At 35.1% G+C, this 19902-nt stretch overlaps 1 protein-coding gene across 1 annotated transcript in view; it reads left to right on the forward strand.

The window, feature by feature from the left end:
- Positions 1-14728, forward strand: part of LOC145484389 (uncharacterized) — a 28361-nt gene extending 13633 nt beyond the window's left edge. The window contains exons 2-6 of the mRNA XM_081463004.1: positions 568-753; positions 1370-1497; positions 12007-12064; positions 14184-14295; positions 14564-14728. Of these exons, the coding sequence (XP_081319130.1) occupies positions 572-753; positions 1370-1497; positions 12007-12064; positions 14184-14295; positions 14564-14728 (645 nt within the window). The 5' untranslated portion in view covers positions 568-571. The remainder of the gene's footprint in view (positions 1-567; positions 754-1369; positions 1498-12006; positions 12065-14183; positions 14296-14563) is intronic.
- Positions 14729-19902: the final 5174 nt, after the last annotated feature.

Raw genomic sequence — 19902 nt, forward strand, 5'->3', positions numbered from 1 at the left:
ATGAATACGTACAAGATTATCATTGTTACTGTATACATTTCTGTTATTCTTGAACTTTTAGCTAAATACACGATCCCACAAGCAAATTAAATGGATTGTTGTTGTTACTGTATGTTGCTGTTGTTGTTGTTGTTGTTGTTTTTGTTGTTGCTGTGTGATTTTGAATTCCAACCAGGCACTTCATTTTAGTATCATATCCGATACCCGGGAGAGACTCCCATACAAAAAGTACGGGTGTGCTCGTCGTACCTTTTTGGTGTTAAAAAAGCGGTTTTTGGTAAAGTTTAGGGTGTTCAGCCGCAAAAAATTCCGCAGCGGGAACTTTTGCGGTATCTTTTAGGGCATTGAACCGAAAAAAATATGACAGGAGAAAATGTGTTGTTTTAGAACTGGTACCTCCTAGGGGTGAAAAAATCGCAAGCCACGCACACAAACGGGATCTTGGTACCTCTTAGGGGTTCTTCTCGTTGAGCACCCCCGTCATTTTTATATGGGAGTTCCCTCGAGATCCGGTATCGATTTAGGTGTGTAGGTTGCCAGACTTACTCCTTTTATTATTCTGACTAGAAACATGGACGGACCTATAACAATCACAGTTGCATTTGCCGGCGTGTTTACTGTGCAACTGACAACCACTAATCCGTGGCTTGTATTAGGAGTCGTTGTCGTGGTATGTGTAGCAGTCATTGCAGTGAAGGCAATGCAGACAAGTGGAGAAAAAAAGGACAGACAAAGCACAGACAAAAAGATAAAGTAGATACCATAACGATCTAGTTATTAATTAATTTTACTTTCTTCGTAGTCTTAGGACTATTTTGAATTTATGAATTGTATATCATTTATTTTCATTGCCCGTTTGACGGCGAAATAACAATGATTTCAATAAGATACGTGGATCGCGCAACATGTCCAAGAAAGGCAATGAAATTCAAAGGGCGCTGAGCTTGTCTTGGCTTTACTAAACGATATTCACGATTTCAAATCCTTAACAAATAGTACGTATACAAGAACATTAAGCACAAAAGACTTTTCCCCCAATGCAATACGTTCTACTAGATCCTGGTTGTTCAAAGGCTAGATTATTCTATCCGCCGGATAAATCATTATCCCCCGCAGAGATATTTACCTTGCGAATAGCATTACCGACCCTTTTAATAACCCAAACTATGGTTTGTAAACATGTTTGGGAATAAATGTGATAGCAAGACAAACCTTGAAAACAGTGCAAATAAGAAAAACCAAAAACATTAGCCCTATATATAGAAAAAACCGTCAGCTTACAGTCTGTAAAATATGCCTAATAGAACGGTATTGATGAAGAAATCCTCAAAAATTAAATAAGAGCCAAAAAACTTTTTTTTTTACCTAGAGGGGCGGAAGGCAAAGTTGCTCCCAAAAAGATGGAAGACAGACACGAAGATGCATTTTCAACACCATTGGAACGGTCAAGTCCTTTCTCCTACCGAAGGGACACTGGAAAATTGGACCCCGATGAAGGTAGTAAAATGTGTACATTTACCTATGTTGCTATCTTTCTTGTAAATGCTTTCTAAAATTTACATAGATTTTATGCCACTTCAATATGCCTTTACAGCAATCCCTGGTAAAAATCTTTCAAAGATCTTCACGAGGATCTTTGTGAGGATCTTCATCAAGATCTTTAAAGATCCTGGTCAAGATCTTTGAGGATCCTCGAGGATCTTCAAGGATCTTAAAACTTCTTGTCAGGATCTTAAAACTTCTTGTCAGGATCTTCAAAGATCTGGCCAAGATCTTGAAGGATCCTTAAGGATCCTCAAGGATCTTCAAAGTTCCGGACAAGATCTTTGGAGATCTTTGCAAGATCTTCAAAGATCTTGGCGATACCTTTGCAAGATCTTGAAAGATCTTGCCAAAATCTTGAAGGATCTTTAAGGATCTTCAAAGTTCTTTTTAAGATCCTTAAAGATCTTTGAAAGATCTTCAGTTCTTTTCAAGATCTTTGAAGACATTTTCAAAATCTTTAAAGATCTTTGCGAGAACTTTGAAGATCTTTGAAGATCCTTACGGATCCCTCAAGATCTTGGCAAGAATTTTGAAGATCCTGGCAAGGGTTTTGAAGATCCTTGACGATCCTCAAAGACCCTTGAAAATCTTGACCAGGATCTTTGAGGATCTTGATTAAGAATTTTGCAAGATCCACAAGAACATTCGCAAGGATCTTGCTCAGATCTTCAAGGGCCTTGTTAAGATCTTTCAACACCCTAAAGATCTTTGTCCAAATTTTTCAGTTCAAATAACTACATGCATTAGTTTTTATCAGATTTAAGGACACACAATATGTTTCTCGATATGATCATTAAGTGTTTTAACAAAGGATATTTCCAAATTGTAAACGAACAAATGTTACTTGTAAACATAAATTTTATTTGTGTAATAATTCTTACAAAATTTTTCGGAAAGGTGTGAACCTAAATTCTCTTCATATTATTTGTGTTTTTCATCAAAAACAAACATAACATTAAAACAAAAAAGAAGCCTTAAAAATGATTTCCAGTCCGCACTGTGCAGTCTCAGCACCCTAATGTTTATGTGTCTCACTTGATGGCGTGCAAATCGATGTTATTCGTTACAAACCACGTACGTTATCTTTGAGGCCTTTCAAGTTCTCTCCAACAGCTTCATTGATTTTTACGGCTGCGAAATTGTTTCATCAAGTGATATGAGAAAGAACGTAGCATAAAGCTTCGTATCGATAATGGTGGTTGACATCAAAATTTTAATTTACTTTATGTAAGTAGTTGTGAAACGTTACATTTTGTGATGTCTTCCATGATATAAAACAAATTACGTAAACAAACTCTCGAGAGTGCACAGTACGGACTGGAAATCAGCTTTTAAAAAATGAATAATGTCTATGCAACTTATAGCATGAATGAAACAGGTTGAAAATTAAATACCTAGAAAATAGCCTTAAAATAGCCATAAAACAGGCATAAAATTGGGGTAACATACAGTAGGCATTGAGTGACAATTTAAACAAAATAATGCAGTAGGCCTAAGATAGCTTTAAAGTAGGCATGAAACAGGAAAAAAAATATTATTAACACAGCTACCCTACATTAAACCTACTTCTATTGTACCCCAGTGACCGGAAAAATCATGAAAAATAGGACAAAAGCAGGTTTAAAATAGTTTTAAAACAGGTTTTGAGTTTATTTGGTGAAAACATCGAGTACTCTCAGAGGGCTTCAACTGTGTGTAGACTTTAAAAGTCTGTGAGAGTTGACTCTGGAGTCAGAGTACGATAATTATTTTCTCAGTGTAAAAACGTCGAAATTTTATAGTATGCCAAAGGGTGAAAATTTCTTAAACTACAAAGTCAAAATAATACTTGAAATTGCTTGACATTTCTAAAGAAATATCTACCATTCTATGAAGAAATGAATTAGTTTTTCAGTGCAAATTCTATTAATAAAAATTTATCTAGTTATGTAATTTATCTAGGTATCCGGTGTTTTTCAAAACACTTTCCGACTGTCGGGTATCTAGACACAGTGTATAGAAAAGTGACATGAAATTAAGAGGCATTGAGTGACAATTTCAACAAAATAATACTGCACCAAAATTCAATGACTCACCAACATTAAACTTCTATTACTCTTAAAAGAATTATCACCAAGATTTTTGTCCAGTATTCAAAGCTAAGAGGGTGCCCACATCAGATTAAAGACCAGCTGGACCATCTTGTTCCTGTTCAGCAGAGATCAAATCAAAATCAAATCAAACATTATTGCAAGCTATTAGTACATATTTAATATTTGTAACTCTGTATGTAAAGTATTACTATTCTCACCAGTACACCGTATCATCCAACTATTTTTCAGCAAATCTGTATGTGTGATTAGTCTTTTGTGTGTGTGTGTTGTGTGTGTGTGCTCTTGCATGCCTTGTTATTTTCTCTTCTTATCTGACCCAATTAAACAATCACTTTAAATAACTAAGAATGGCTGCCCATTCTTATTAACCCATTAAGGTTATTTCGGGCAGCCATGTACTCTTTATATTTTAACTAGTTTTAGTTCAGCTAATTTCTAATATCTTAGTTGAGTACAAATATATTGTCGTCGTTGTTGTTGTTGTTGTTGTTGCTGTGGAACAGATTGTGATGGAAATAGTGAAAGTATCACCACTCATGTTTGTGAATTGTTTTTTACTTAGCTTTTTAACCATGTAGGTCTGTTGGTGAATCTATCACTTCAAGCTTTTCTGCTTTTAATAACCAGTGAATAACTAGAACAGAATCACACAGCAAGATGTAATTAATATCAGCTAAATACATGTACGTTGACCTCTGAAGGTTTCGTGTAACTTAAAAGCAGCTGTTCAATTACAAGCTTTAAATTGTTTTTGGTTAAGTTATGATTGTATAAGAAGAAAGACATTCACAATTTCTGCAGCATATTGCCAAGATCACGTTTAGTGATAATTTCATTGCAGTGCTGATCATCAAAACACCATTTTAAGTCTTAATCCAGAGGCTTTGTGATCCTTTATACTTACAATTTCTTTTAGGGCCAAAAGAACCAGATTCTGTTGCTTATAAACATCATCCCTAACGTATTTCTGTTCCAATAACCGTTGAAATGCGCTCCTTTCTCAGAGCATTGCATCATGGGCATAGGACTCGGTCCCAGGTTCTTATCGACATTCAAATCCAAGATGGCGTCTCGTGCCTGGCATGTTCGAATTCGGCTTTTTTTAGTCTGTTTCAGTGACTTTAGAGGCCAGACATAGGCTGGAAAGTATTAAGACACCATTTGCAGGTATCATTAGTCTTACAGAGTCGGAAAACTATCTACTTGTGAGAAGCATGAAGTTTAAGTCTTAATGAAGAGATGAAGCTTAAAGCTTAAAGCTTAAGGTTAAGGTTATTCCTTAGAATTGCATTGCGCATCCCTACTGCGCAGGATTTTCGCGCCATTAGCGCGTGCTCGCGAGCGCGTGCATATACACAACATATACAAAATGGTGGCTTTTTCTAAACGGTTTGGCTTGTGAGAGGCAAATCATCGTTTTTTTCTCGGAAACGAGTACCGGGACCTAACGATTTTTTTATTTAGTTTGAATTCAGCAATCACCTTCCTCCTATACAGTGAATATGGGCCAATTTCTATTGCAGAGTGACAAATTATCACTAAAAATAAAAACATAGCTAGCACGCGTGAAAGATAATATGTGCTCACAAGAACATTGTGTGCTTGGAACATATTGAATCCCTGTCGACTAAATATGGGTGCCTTTATCATGAAACGTACATCAAATTGCTCCTTAACATTAATGCTATACATCCGCTTAACGTTCTCCCTATTTCTCTGCTCTTACAAAGCGTAAAGTGAGTGGTTCAAATATAAACGTTTCTAAAAGCAGATAATTTAAAGAGTTATGGGGTTTATTGAAGGTCTTCCTGTTCCTAAACGAGTACCGGGACTCCCCTTTTTTATTTCAAAATTTGAGTTTTCTTGATATTGTGTATGCAGGCAACAGGCAACATTAAAATGAAAATCTATTGTGAGTTCTTTTTCGGGAGAATGACCTTAAATCAGATTTTGACATGCGATTGTCATCTCTTTCTCATTCAACCTTATGTATTCCTAAAGGGAAACTAACTGTTTTGTAACGTATGTTTCTAAAAGAAAACTGAATGTCAACATAAATAGTGGATTCAAGCTTCTCACATGCCAGATTTCCGTGATCAAACTTGAAATTATTCTTGTTTGAGCATTGCTGATGGAATTTTACATCAATTGTTGTAGTTTTTTGCTGCCATAAAATCACGATTTACAGTGTTACAATTTAGTGAATCTTGGATTGACAAATAATACAAAATAAAATGAAATATTTTATCACGAACATACACTTTGCCATTTTTAGACACTATTTGGGTGCCTGGGATAAAATAAGATTAAAATAGACTATTTTTACATGGTTTGCAATGCAAAAGACATGGATTAAATCAATGTCAAAAACTAGGGATAGAAAAGTGTATTTTAAAGCTATTTTGTCATTGGTCAAAGGTGACTCAGATGAAATAGGACTTTCATAGCCTTTTTTATGTCTATTTTGGAAAGGAGCAGGTCTTCAACTTTGCTACCCCAAAAATATAGATAAAACAGTCTACTTTATGACTATATTGTGTAAGAATGGAACATAGGATTAAACTAATCTATTTCGTGGGCTATTCGGGATGTTATGAAAAAATATTAATAAAATAAAACACCTCACTTTTTTTCTATCTTACTTAAAAATAGACTTAAAATTACTGTAAAACACATAAAATAGAAGCCCTATTTTGTTTATCTGGTAAGCTAGGAATAAAAAAGAACTTTTCAAGAATAAAATAGGACAAAAATAGATGTGATAGCATTAGAATAGCCACAAGATAGAAATAAAATAAGGTTGTCTTTGTAAGGGTAAACTGTAATAATAATTATTATAAATGGTTCTAAGGTGATCTAAATAATTATCCGCTGACAAGCTGATGTGCATGTTCAGTTTTACATTAATGAACAAGGTAAAGTAATAACCTGTTGGAAGTCTAACAAACTTAGATCTTGGAGGATGTTAACAAAATCTTTGCAAAAATTCCTTCACAAAATTCCTTTAAGAACTTTCAAAGATCCTCATTGAATCTTCGAGGATCTTGAAGGATCCTAACAAAGGTCCTGTTGAGATCTTACCAAGGATCTTTGCAAGATCTTGATCAAATCCTTGATGATCTTGAAGGATCTTGAAAAAGATCTTTGTAAGATCCTTCAAAAGATTCCCCATAGATCTTTCAAGGATCTTCAAAGATCCTAGCAAAGACCCAAGGATCTTCGCAAGATCTTCATTTATTCCTTGAAGATCTTGAAGAATCCTAACAAAGATCTTTGCAAGATCCTTCAGAAGATTCCTTAAAAGATCTTCACTGAATCCTCAAGGATCCCAGCAAAGATCCTTGAAAGATCTTTACAGCGAAGATCTTTGAATATCTCTTAAAGATCTTTGTAGGATCTTCGAAAGATTCTTATCTTTAAGGATCTTTGGCAGGTCCTTGAAGATCTCCAAAAATCCTCAAAGATCCTGTCAGGATTTCACCAGGGAATTAGATTATGTCTTATGGCTTTCACACCTTGTCCTGTTCTACAAGCTAATTTTACAAAGAACATTTGGACATTTTGCAGAGATTTGTTATAATAAAATGTACACATTTTACAGATATTTTGTGTACTTTTCTATGGCATTTTGTGTAGTTTATTTGAGCAGATTGTACTAACTTTTTATGCTATTATTTGAACTCAATTTTTCGTGACAAAATATGGACGTTTTATGTTTCCATTTTAACGGAGATTTTTTCCCCCTCATCTATTAACAGAAATCATGTTTATAGAAATAAGGTCTTCATCTAATATATACATAACATTTTGACAGGAAACACTGATAATCCTTTAGTGTCTTCTCTGTCTGGATTATGAACATCAGCAGTGCAAATATTGTTTTGACAATTTGTGATAACTTCATTAGTTTGCACATTAGCACTGGATGTTAGGGTTTGGAACAAACTCACCCCACTCTTCATGGGTTGCGAAGTTATGCCATCTATTCATGCATTTTGCACTTTTATGCCTTCAGGTTTAAATAATTCACTATTGTCTACAAGAAATTTGGCTTCATCTAATGCTTTCTTAGGTCTGACATTCTGTAACTGATAAGTCGCCCTTTAAGTTTTATTGGAATGGTCTGTCATTCGCTTCTTGGCCTTGGGAGACAACGAACAGTTGAATTTACATACCACAATTCATAATTATTATTATTATTATTATTATTATTATTATTACATTACTTGGCACATTAACAATGTTTCCATGAATAGACAATTGACCACCCCTAGATAGTTCACGGAGTTGCATAAAAGATATACGAGGTGATATTAGTCGCTCTTCTAGTGATGTGAAATTCAATACATTAGGCTTATAAGGAAAACCCATCTTATTGGCTTTAGAACAGCTCGGTAACCTGCCTTGTTTTAGACCTATTTATTGCAAGTTAGACAATTGCTTTTTCAGACTTTTTTTAGACTTTTTTTTATTGCAATTCATGCAGATCCGTTCAGCGTCATTGACACTTTTAAACCCAGTAAGACAGGACTCAACAATGTCTAATGAACATGCCCTATATTTGCTTGGATCACATTTCACTACAGAGCGCTTGAAGCACAATTGGGCACAACAAGTGCATACATATTCTGGGCCACATGCAATGTTTTTGTAAAACAAATTTATCATAGAAATTGTATCTACTTGTTTTCTTGTGGCTGCAGCTCATGACGGCTACATGTTAGTTGCGATACACTTGCCAGAACCTCAGCCTTTTCTCTTTTTCTTACCGACGGTTTGGTTATTTGCCTTATGTGCTGCTGGTTCTCTGCTTTTCGTTTTCTAAAGGAGCGCTGCTCAATTTCTCTGACATGTTCTGGGTTCAATTTTGTTCTTTTAGCAGCCTAGATGTTTTGCTATTAATGTTGCAGCCTTGTACTCATTTTTGATTCTCATTTATTCTAAAGTTATCATCAGCTCTACTGTCTTTCATGTATTCTCTCATGTATTCTTCTGTAAGCTTTACGTTTTTCGCTGTTATCAACTGGTTTGTTTTCATTTGCATTTTTTGTTTGTTTGCTGTTGTCTCTTATCTCCATTGTTCTGTTTTCTACTATGGAAACATAATGAAATTCATCTAGGTGTCCAATGCAAATGTTTAGGGCATTTGTAACATTCACTGGTTCAACAACAGTAACTGGAGAAAAAGTTGGATTTGATTCAGCAATATGAATTGATAAATTAAGACACTTGGCAACAGCTTGAATTATGATAGCATCAGCCCATGTTCCTTGACATGACATTCTTTCCAAATAACCTTGCCAAGAATCCTCAGTTTTACTGTCTATAAATTGTTCAGAGTGATTCACTAAATACTGAATGCCAACACTGCGCACATCGAAATGACTATTAGGATTTCCATAAAGTTGGTGTGATACAGCCATAAAAAAGCAATCACCACCTCCTCCAACATCAAGTGCAGTTCTGCCTAACTGAGACAATCTGAATTCTAATAAACAGACAGAATTTGTGGTTGATACGAAAGGTACTGATTTGCAATAGACATTTGCAGGACCAGGATTTGACTCCACATCTTCACTCAATGATACGATTCTGCTCAAAAAATGATACGTTTTCATTTGGAGTTGCCTTAATTTTCTGAAAATGTTACCTTCACCTGTCACACAAAACAAAGGCAAGTTTTTATGCTTTGGAGTCCTTGTTTGAAAAAGACACAAGCGTAAACTTTGTCTAATGAAATACTTCTTTGGGAAAATCATGAATTTTGAACTTCTATATTGCTCTAAGAAATGACAACGATGGTATCCACACAACATAGCCTTCAGCTTGGACGATTTCGGGACATTAATTTCTTTATGTATAATTTCACCGACATTTTTGCTTTTTTCTTGTCATTGGAGAGTCTGGTAACCATTTTGTAAGAAATTCTGGAGGGTTCTCTTTCACGTGTCATTCAAAACTGAGGATGGGAGACAATGGTACTGTAGCTCTAGAATTCCGTACATTCACATTTTTATCTGCATTTCTGTACTGATAATTACTTGATAACTGAACTGGTATTTTATTTTGATTTTCAAACTGCTCGGGTATTGTAGGATTACTTTCGATAATCATTTGCTTCTGACCTTGGTGTATTCCAGGTGGCATTCAGGTAACAAATCATCTGTTTGGCATTTGTTTGTTGTTTGATATTTTGTATTTGTTATGGTATTTGTTATTTGGCGTATAATTTATTGTATTTAGCATTTGTTTGGCAGCTGTGTTCAATATCTATAGCTTATCACAGTTGTGGCATTTAAGTCCCAGCGAGAGGGGAACTTGACGAAAGCTTCATCGATGTGCATTGTCATGTGACATTTTCCGAACAGCTTCCTAGCGAATTGCGAAATATTAAAAGCGCATTTAATTTTAAATCATACGTCCCGCGAGTATTTTTAGAAAATTCAAAATGCAATACAGTAGAAGGAGGGCAGCTTACCTTTTCCCCAGACCATATAGCATTCATTCCGAATAGTTCGTTTTGTGCATTCTATTCCTCGTCGTCGAAATATATCTTGGAGACATTGTAACTTTTAAGACTTTAAAACCCATTTCTTTCCACTCGAGCTTTCTTGAGCACATTTCCTGTTCGTTTGTGAGGTCTTCAAAAGTGTATTTTGATCAAAGAGGGAGCGAAAGGAAGGAAAACTCGCCTTGACAATTTTTGCGTCGGTCTCGACACAACAGACGCCATTTTGTAAACATGTACTGCCACCTTTTTCCCACCCCCTTCCCCGCATATACGAACATAAAACAATAAAACGACTTTGTGGACAAAACCAAACCTAGTATGGGGGACAGGGGAAACGTGCTTAATTCATGTTTAATGCGGATTTAATGCATAAATTAATTGTCTAACGGAAATGGAGTGACCAATCCAACCATCACTATACTTCATGGTATGAAGTACATACCATGAGGTAAAAATGTGTAGATATTACAGAGACTTTTTTCATATCCTTAAAATCTTAGTATAACGTAACCAAATAAACTACACAACAGGTAAAATCAGCAGGTAAAATACATTTGTAGGCAGGGACTTGAAACCATAACATTATCTAATTATTATAATAATAAAACTCTTGTGAAAAACAGACAAAGGACTGCAGTAGGTACGCAAAAGAAAAGTGACAACCTTTGTGCCTTAATTGGTTGTGTTTTAACCAGGCCGATTCTCTAAAAATAGCGGCTCAAAGTGATATATGAATGACATGGTTACCACAGATATCCCTTTTCAAAACTCCCTGACTCCAAAAGAAAATTTCAGTGACCAAAGAAATGCAAAATGTCAGGTTTCGTAGCGGTCTCTTCTTCCACTCGTTCATTAAGAGTGATGATTTTTAACAAATTTTCCTTTTTCGTTAAGGCAAAATATTGCTGAGATCACAGTGACCCCAAATGTTTCTTCCAGTTGTTAATGGTATTGAATCAGCCGTCTTAAATTATTTCAATTTTCCCTAACTTTTCTTCAGGATATGAATTTTATACCATGCCATGGAAAATACGGCCAATCAGAATACATGAAAGACATTGTATATTTGAGAGTATTACATCCAACCTTCCCATTATGCGCCATGCGTATCTTACATTGATTGTTTGGGCCACTGTAGTTTCTATGGCATGGTATAAAATAGTTATGCAAATTTGATCTCGTGGTATACCATGAAATATCCCACTTGTTACTTGTATTTTCTCAGTATACACACAAGACTTTACTCGCGGGATTTAATTCCATGGTATACCACTGGAAAGCATTGCATAACAAGTATTTATCTTGTACTGCCATCTGATGTTTACTATTCTACTATGAAAGAAAGAAAGAAAGAAGGAAGGAAAGAAAGAAGGAAAAAAAGAAAGAAAGAACGAACGAAAGAAAGAAAGAAAAGACTTCATAGTGCAACTGCATAAATACCCAATGTCTGTAACAAAGCAAAATACATGTAAAGTGCCACTTTTTTGTTCTTACCACATTATGATGCCATCTGTGGTCAACATAACATTTTACAGTTGTCTGCTTTGTGACCTGGCCTTTAAATGACAGAAAGGCTGGGGGTCACCTTGTTTTAACACAGACCTCACTACTTTTGTTGTGAAAATCAAGTTGTTCTGATGCAAAGTTTGCATTTAAATGAGAAAAGTAGATAGGTTTGCATCAAAGAAGGTCACCCTCAGCTTGCATTCATAGGCCAGGCAACTAAGCACACAACTGTAAAACGACCTATTACTCAACATAAACACAGCAACTATTCGTAAACTTGACACAGACATGATGAAAATCCCCACTCAAAAAAAAATAAATAAGAACCAAAACTTTTCTTTTTTTACTTAGAGATACATGGTATACGACCCAAAAACTGGAAGGATCTACACAAGAAGACTCCTTTAAGGTTAGTAAACTGTCTACACACTGGAAAAGTTGAAAATTTACATGGACATGTCAATTTTAATTTACAGTATGTAAATCTTGATTTACATTCTTTGTAAATTACAATGTAGGGTTTTGTAAAATAAAATTACAGGAAATTTACAGCTTTTAGTACAGCATGTAAATGTTCTGTAAATAGTGATTTACATTGTCTTTGTCGACAATGATCATTTGAAGAACATGTAAACACCTGTAAAATATTTTACGCACTTTTACAGTATCTGTCTTTGTAAAAAACATGTAAATTGCTTTGCTAAACCATGTGAGGAACGTGTAAATAATTCAAGCGAATGCTGTAAAAAGTCTGGAAACGTTGTGTTTGTAACCCTGTAAAAACCATGTAAATGAAAAAAGGGGAGTTGTAAGAAACATGTAAAAACCATGTAAATGAAAAAAGGGGCCTGTAGGAAACATATAAAAACCATGTAAATGAAAAAAGGGGGCCTGTAAGAAACATGTAAAAACCATGTAAATGAAGAAAGGGGGCCTGTAAGAAACATATAAAAACCATGTAAATGAAAAAAGGGGGCCTGTAAGAAACACGTAAAATCAATGTAAATGAAAGAAAGGGAGCCTGTAAGAAACACGTAAAAACCATGTAAATGGAAAACCTAGAAGTTGCACGGGTGCGACACCGCACTAATTAAGCTGTCTTCTTGTGAACTTTCCGCGCATCCACAACGACAAAATAAAACTAGAATTGTTACTGCACATGCAGGCGTCCCAAGCTTACGTCTCTAGAAAAGAGAAAAGTACGTATTTATTCATGAAGGACCATGAAAGCGTCACGTGTTGTGTGAGTTCAAGACGGAAAGAGCCTTGGTGACCGAGTTTGAACTGACGCGGAGTTAGGTTAGGCAGGGAACCATAAGGGACACCCAACGACCGTTTCCTCTCGAATGTTTTTAAACGTTGTTTTAGGCTATCTGGTGTACTCTCAAAGCTCCGTAGGTTTTATTTTAGGTTGCCCAAAAAAAAAATTATCTGTTCGGTTATTCTAGAGGAGCTTGAGTATTTTTGAACTTATTAGGGCTTTTTTGTCCATTTCCCGAAAACGTTAGGTCTTATCGCCTTTCCGAAAATGATAGCTGACTTTTTTTCGGTACCCAAAATGACATTTTTAACAATCCGAAAGCAACAAACATTAAATTTCTCATATCGCGAAAGTTCGAGGTCACAGTTGTGCCCCTGAACCGTTGAGAATGAACGAAATATCATCGATTTAGAGCGTTAAATATTCCGAAACATGAACATTCTACAAGTAAGATTAATACAACTAAGTCTGCCCTTGCATGTTCAGTGTTTTTTGTTTTTTGTTTTTTGTTTTTTTTTTTTTGGTGATTTCTACCGTTTTGTGCTTTCATTGCCATCACTGTTATCCCACTCCCAGTAGCAATTATTGCAGTGAAGGCAGTGCAGACAAGTGGAGAAAACAAGGACAGACAAAGCACAGACAAAAAGATAAAGTAGATACCATAACGATCTAGTCATTAATTAATTTTACTTTCTTCGTAGTCTTAGGACTATTTTGAATTTATGAATTGTATATCATTTATTTTCATTGCCCGTTTGACGGCGAAATAACAATGATTTCAATAAGATACGTGGATCGCGCAACATGTCCAAGAAAGGCAATGAAATTCAAAGGGCGCTGAGCTTGTCTTGGCTTTACTTAACAATATTCACGATTTCAAATCCTTAACAAATAGTACGTATACAAGAACATTAAGCACAAAAGACTTTTCCCCCAATGCAATACGTTCTACTAGATCCTGGTTGTTCAAAGGCTAGATTATTCTATCCGCCGGATAAATCATTATCCCCCGCAGAGATATTTACCTTGCGAATAGCATTACCGACCCTTTTAATAACCCAAACTATGGTTTGTAAACATGTTTGGGAATAAATGTGATAGCAAGACAAACCTTGAAAACAGTGCAAATAAGAAAAACCAAAAACATTAGCCTTATATAGAAAAAACCGTCAGCTTACAGTCTGTAAAATATGCCTAATAGAACGGTATTGATGAAGAAATCCTCAAAAATTAAATAAGAGCCAAAAAACTTTTTTTTTTTTCTTAGAGGGGCGGAAGGCAAAGTTGTTCCCAAAAAGATGGAAGACAGACACGAAGATGCATTTTCAACACCATTGGGACGGTCAAGTCCTTTCTCCTACCGAACGCACCCTGGAAAAGTTGGCCTCGATGAAGGAAGTAAAATGTGTACATTTACCTATGTTGCTATTTTTCTTGTAAATGCTTTCTAAAATTTACATAGATTTTATGCCACTTCAATATGCCTTTACAGCAATCCCTGGTAAAAATCTTTCAAAGATCTTCACGAGGATCTTTGTGAGGATCTTCATCAAGATCTTTAAAGATCCTGGTCAAGATCTTTGAGGATCCTCGAGGATCTTCAAGGATCTTAAAACTTCTTGTCAGGATCTTAAAACTTCTTGTCAGGATCTTCAAAGATCTGGCCAAGATCTTGAAGGATCCTTAAGGATCCTCAAGGATCTTCAAAGTTCCGGACAAGATCTTTGGAGATCTTTGCAAGATCTTCAAAGATCTTGGCGATACCTTTGCAAGATCTTGAAAGATCTTGCCAAAATCTTGAAGGATCTTTAAGGATCTTCAAAGTTCTTTTTAAGATCCTTAAAGATCTTTGAAAGATCTTCAGTTCTTTTCAAGATCTTTGAAGACATTTTCAAAATCTTTAAAGATCTTTGCGAGAACTTTGAAGATCTTTGAAGATCCTTACGGATCCCTCAAGATCTTGGCAAGAATTTTGAAGATCCTGGCAAGAGTTTTGAAGATCCTTGACGATCCTCAAAGACCCTTGAAAATCTTGACCAGGATCTTTGAGGATCTTGATTAAGAATTTTGCAAGATCCACAAGAACATTCGCAAGAATCTTGCTCAGATCTTCAAGGGCCTTGTTAAGATCTTTCAACACCCTAAAGATCTTTGTCCAAATTTTTCAGTTCAAATAACTACATACATTAGTTTTTATCAGATTTAAGGACACACAATATGTTTCTCGATATGATCATTAAGTGTTTTAACAAAGGATATTTCCAAATTGTAAACGAACAAATGTTACTTGTGAACATAAATTTTATTTGTGTAATAATTCTTACAAAATTTTTCGGAAAGGTGTGAACCTAAATTCTCTTCATATTATTTGTGTTTTTCATCAAAAACAAACATAACATTAAAACAAAAAAGAAGCCTTAAAAATGATTTCCAGTCCGCACTGTGCAGTCTCAGCACCCTAATGTTTATGTGTCTCACTTGATGGAGTGCAAATCGATGTTATTCGTTACAAACCACGTACGTTATCTTTGAGGCCTTTCAAGTTCTTTCCAACAGCTTCATTGATTTTTACGGCTGCGAAATTGTTTCATCAAGTGATATGAGAAAGAACGTAGCATAAAGCTTCGTATCGATAATGGTGGTTGACATCAAAATTTTAATTTACTTTATGTAAGTAGTTGTGAAACGTTACATTTTGTGATGTCTTCCATGAAATAAAACAAAATACGTAAACAAACTCTCGAGAGTGCACAGTACGGACTGGAAATCAGCTTTTAAAAAATGAATAATGTCTATGCAACTTATAGCATGAATGAAACAGGTTGAAAATTAAATACCTAGAAAATAGCCTTAAAATAGCCATAAAACAGGCATAAAATTGGGGTAACATACAGTAGGCATTGAGTGACAATTTAAACAAAATAATGCAGTAGGCCTAAGATAGCTTTAAAGTAGGCATGAAACAGGAAAAAAAATATTATTAACACAGCTACCCTACATTAAACCTACTTCTATTGTACCCCAGTGACCGGAAAAATCATGAAAAATAGGACAAAAGCAGGTTTAAAATAGTTTTAAAACAGGTTTTGAGTTTATTTGGTGAAAACATCGAGTACTCTCAGAGGGCTTCAACTGTGTGTAGACTTTAAAAGTCTGTGAGAGTTGACTCTGGAGTCAGAGTACGATAATTATTTTCTCAGTGTAAAAACGTCGAAATTTTATAGTATGCCAAAGGGTGAAAATTTCTTAAACTACAAAGTCAAAATAATACTTGAAATTGCTTGACATTTCTAAAGAAATATCTACCATTCTATGAAGAAATGAATTAGTTTTTCAGTGCAAATTCTATTAATAAAAATTTATCTAGTTATGTAATTTATCTAGGTATCCGGTGTTTTTCAAAACACTTTCCGACTGTCGGGTATCTAGACACAGTGTATAGAAAAGTGACATGAAATTAAGAGGCATTGAGTGACAATTTCAACAAAATAATACTGCACCAAAATTCAATGACTCACCAACATTAAACTTCTATTACTCTTAAAAGAATTATCACCAAGATTTTTGTCCAGTATTCAAAGCTAAGAGGGTGCCCACATCAGATTAAAGACCAGCTGGACCATCTTGTTCCTGTTCAGCAGAGATCAAATCAAAATCAAATCAAACATTATTGCAAGCTATTAGTACATATTTAATATTTGTAACTCTGTATGTAAAGTATTACTATTCTCACCAGTACACCGTATCATCCAACTATTTTTCAGCAAATCTGTATGTGTGATTAGTCTTTTGTGTGTGTGTGTTGTGTGTGTGTGCTCTTGCATGCCTTCTTATTTTCTCTTCTTATCTGACCCAATTAAACAATCACTTTAAATAACTAAGAATGGCTGCCCATTCTTATTAACCCATTAAGGTTATTTCGGGCAGCCATGTACTCTTTATATCTTAACTAGTTTTAGTTCAGCTAATTTCTAATTTCTTAGTTGAGTACAAATATATTGTCGTCGTTGTTGTTGTTGTTGTTGTTGCTGTGGAACAGATTGTGATGGAAATAGTGAAAGTATCACCACTCATGTTTGTGAATTGTTTTTTACTTAGCTTTTTAACCATGTAGGTCTGTTGGTGAATCTATCACTTCAAGCTTTTCTGCTTTTAATAACCAGTGAATAACTAGAACAGAATCACACAGCAAGATGTAATTAATATCAGCTAAATACATGTACGTTGACCTCTGAAGGTTTCGTGTAACTTAAAAGCAGCTGTTCAATTACAAGCTTTAAATTGTTTTTGGTTAAGTTATGATTGTATAAGAAGAAAGACATTCACAATTTCTGCAGCATATTGCCAAGATCACGTTTAGTGATAATTTCATTGCAGTGCTGATCATCAAAACACCATTTTAAGTCTTAATCCAGAGGCTTTGTGATCCTTTATACTTACAATTTCTTTTAGGGCCAAAAGAACCAGATTCTGTTGCTTATAAACATCATCCCTAACGTATTTCTGTTCCAATAACCGTTGAAATGCGCTCCTTTCTCAGAGCATTGCATCATGGGCATAGGACTCGGTCCCAGGTTCTTATCGACATTCAAATCCAAGATGGCGTCTCGTGCCTGGCATGTTCGAATTCGGCTTTTTTCAGTCTGTTTCAGTGACTTTAGAGGCCAGGCATAGGCTGGAAAGTATTAAGACACCATTTGCAGGTATCATTAGTCTTACAGAGTCGGAAAACTATCTACTTGTGAGAAGCATGAAGTTTAAGTCTTAATGAAGAGATGAAGCTTAAAGCTTAAAGCTTAAGGTTAAGGTTATTCCTTAGAATTGCATTGCGCATCCCTACTGCGCAGGATTTTCGCGCCATTAGCGCGTGCTCGCGAGCGCGTGCATATACACAACATATACAAAATGGTGGCTTTTTCTAAACGGTTTGGCTTGTGAGAGGCAAATCATCGTTTTTTTCTCGGAAACGAGTACCGGGACCTAACGATTTTTTTATTTAGTTTGAATTCAGCAATCACCTTCCTCCTATACAGTGAATATGGGCCAATTTCTATTGCAGAGTGACAAATTATCACTAAAAATAAAAACATAGCTAGCACGCGTGAAAGATAATATGTGCTCACAAGAACATTGTGTGCTTGGAACATATTGAATCCCTGTCGACTAAATATGGGTGCCTTTATCATGAAACGTACATCAAATTGCTCCTTAACATTAATGCAATACATCCGCTTAACGTTCTCCCTATTTCTCTGCTCTTACAAAGCGTAAAGTGAGTGGTTCAAATATAAACGTTTCTAAAAGCAGATAATTTAAAGAGTTATGGGGTTTATTGAAGGTCTTCCTGTTCCTAAACGAGTACCGGGACTCCCCTTTTTTATTTCAAAATTTGAGTTTTCTTGATATTGTGTATGCAGGCAACAGGCAACATTAAAATGAAAATCTATTGTGAGTTCTTTTTCGGGAGAATGACCTTAAATCAGATTTTGACATGCGATTGTCATCTCTTTCTCATTCAACCTTATGTATTCCTAAAGGGAAACTAACTGTTTTGTAACGTATGTTTCTAAAAGAAAACTGAATGTCAACATAAATAGTGGATTCAAGCTTCTCACATGCCAGATTTCCGTGATCAAACTTGAAATTATTCTTGTTTGAGCATTGCTGATGGAATTTTACATCAATTGTTGTAGTTTTTTGCTGCCATAAAATCACGATTTACAGTGTTACAATTTAGTGAATCTTGGATTGACAAATAATACAAAATAAAATGAAATATTTTATCACGAACATACACTTTGCCATTTTTAGACACTATTTGGGTGCCTGGGATAAAATAAGATTAAAATAGACTATTTTTACATGGTTTGCAATGCAAAAGACATGGATTAAATCAATGTCAAAAACTAGGGATAGAAAAGTGTATTTTAAAGCTATTTTGTCATTGGTCAAAGGTGACTCAGATGAAATAGGACTTTCATAGCCTTTTTTATGTCTATTTTGGAAAGGAGCAGGTCTTCGACTTTGCTACCCCAAAAATATAGATAAAACAGTCTACTTTATGACTATATTGTGTAAGAATGGAACATAGGATTAAACTAATCTATTTCGTGGGCTATTCGGGATGTTATGAAAAAATATTAATAAAATAAAACACCTCACTTTTTTTCTATCTTACTTAAAAATAGACTTAAAATTACTGTAGAACACATAAAATAGAAGCCCTATTTTGTTTATCTGGTAAGCTAGGAATAAAAAAGAACTTTTCAAGAATAAAAAAGGACAAAAATAGATGTGATAGCATTAGAATAGCCACAAGATAGAAATAAAATAAGGTTGTCTTTGTAAGGGTAAACTGTAATAATAATTATTATAAATGGTTCTAAGGTGATCTAAATAATTATCCGCTGACAAGCTGATGTGCATGTTCAGTTTTACATTAATGAACAAGGTAAAGTAATAACCTGTTGGAAGTCTAACAAACTTAGATCTTGGAGGATGTTAACAAAATCTTTGCAAAAATTCCTTCACAAAATTCCTTTAAGAACTTTCAAAGATCCTCATTGAATCTTCGAGGATCTTGAAGGATCCTAACAAAGGTCCTGTTGAGATCTTACCAAGGATCTTTGCAAGATCTTGATCAAATCCTTGATGATCTTGAAGGATCCTAACAAAGATCTTTGCAAGATCCGTCAGAAGATTCCTTAAAAGATCTTCACTGAATCCTCAAGGATCCCAGCAAAGATCCTTGAAAGATCTTTACAGCGAAGATCTTTGAATATCTCTTAAAGATCTTTGTAGGATCTTCGAAAGATTCTTATCTTTAAGGATCTTTGGCAGGTCCTTGAAGATCTCCAAAAATCCTCAAAGATCCTGTCAGGATTTCACCAGGGAATTAGATTATGTCTTATGGCTTTCACACCTTGTCCTGTTCTACAAGCTAATTTTACAAAGAACATTTGGACATTTTGCAGAGATTTGTTATA

Source organism: Orbicella franksi, chromosome 4 (assembly GCF_964199315.1).
Source record: "Orbicella franksi chromosome 4, jaOrbFran1.1, whole genome shotgun sequence".
Lineage (NCBI taxonomy): Eukaryota > Metazoa > Cnidaria > Anthozoa > Scleractinia > Merulinidae > Orbicella > Orbicella franksi.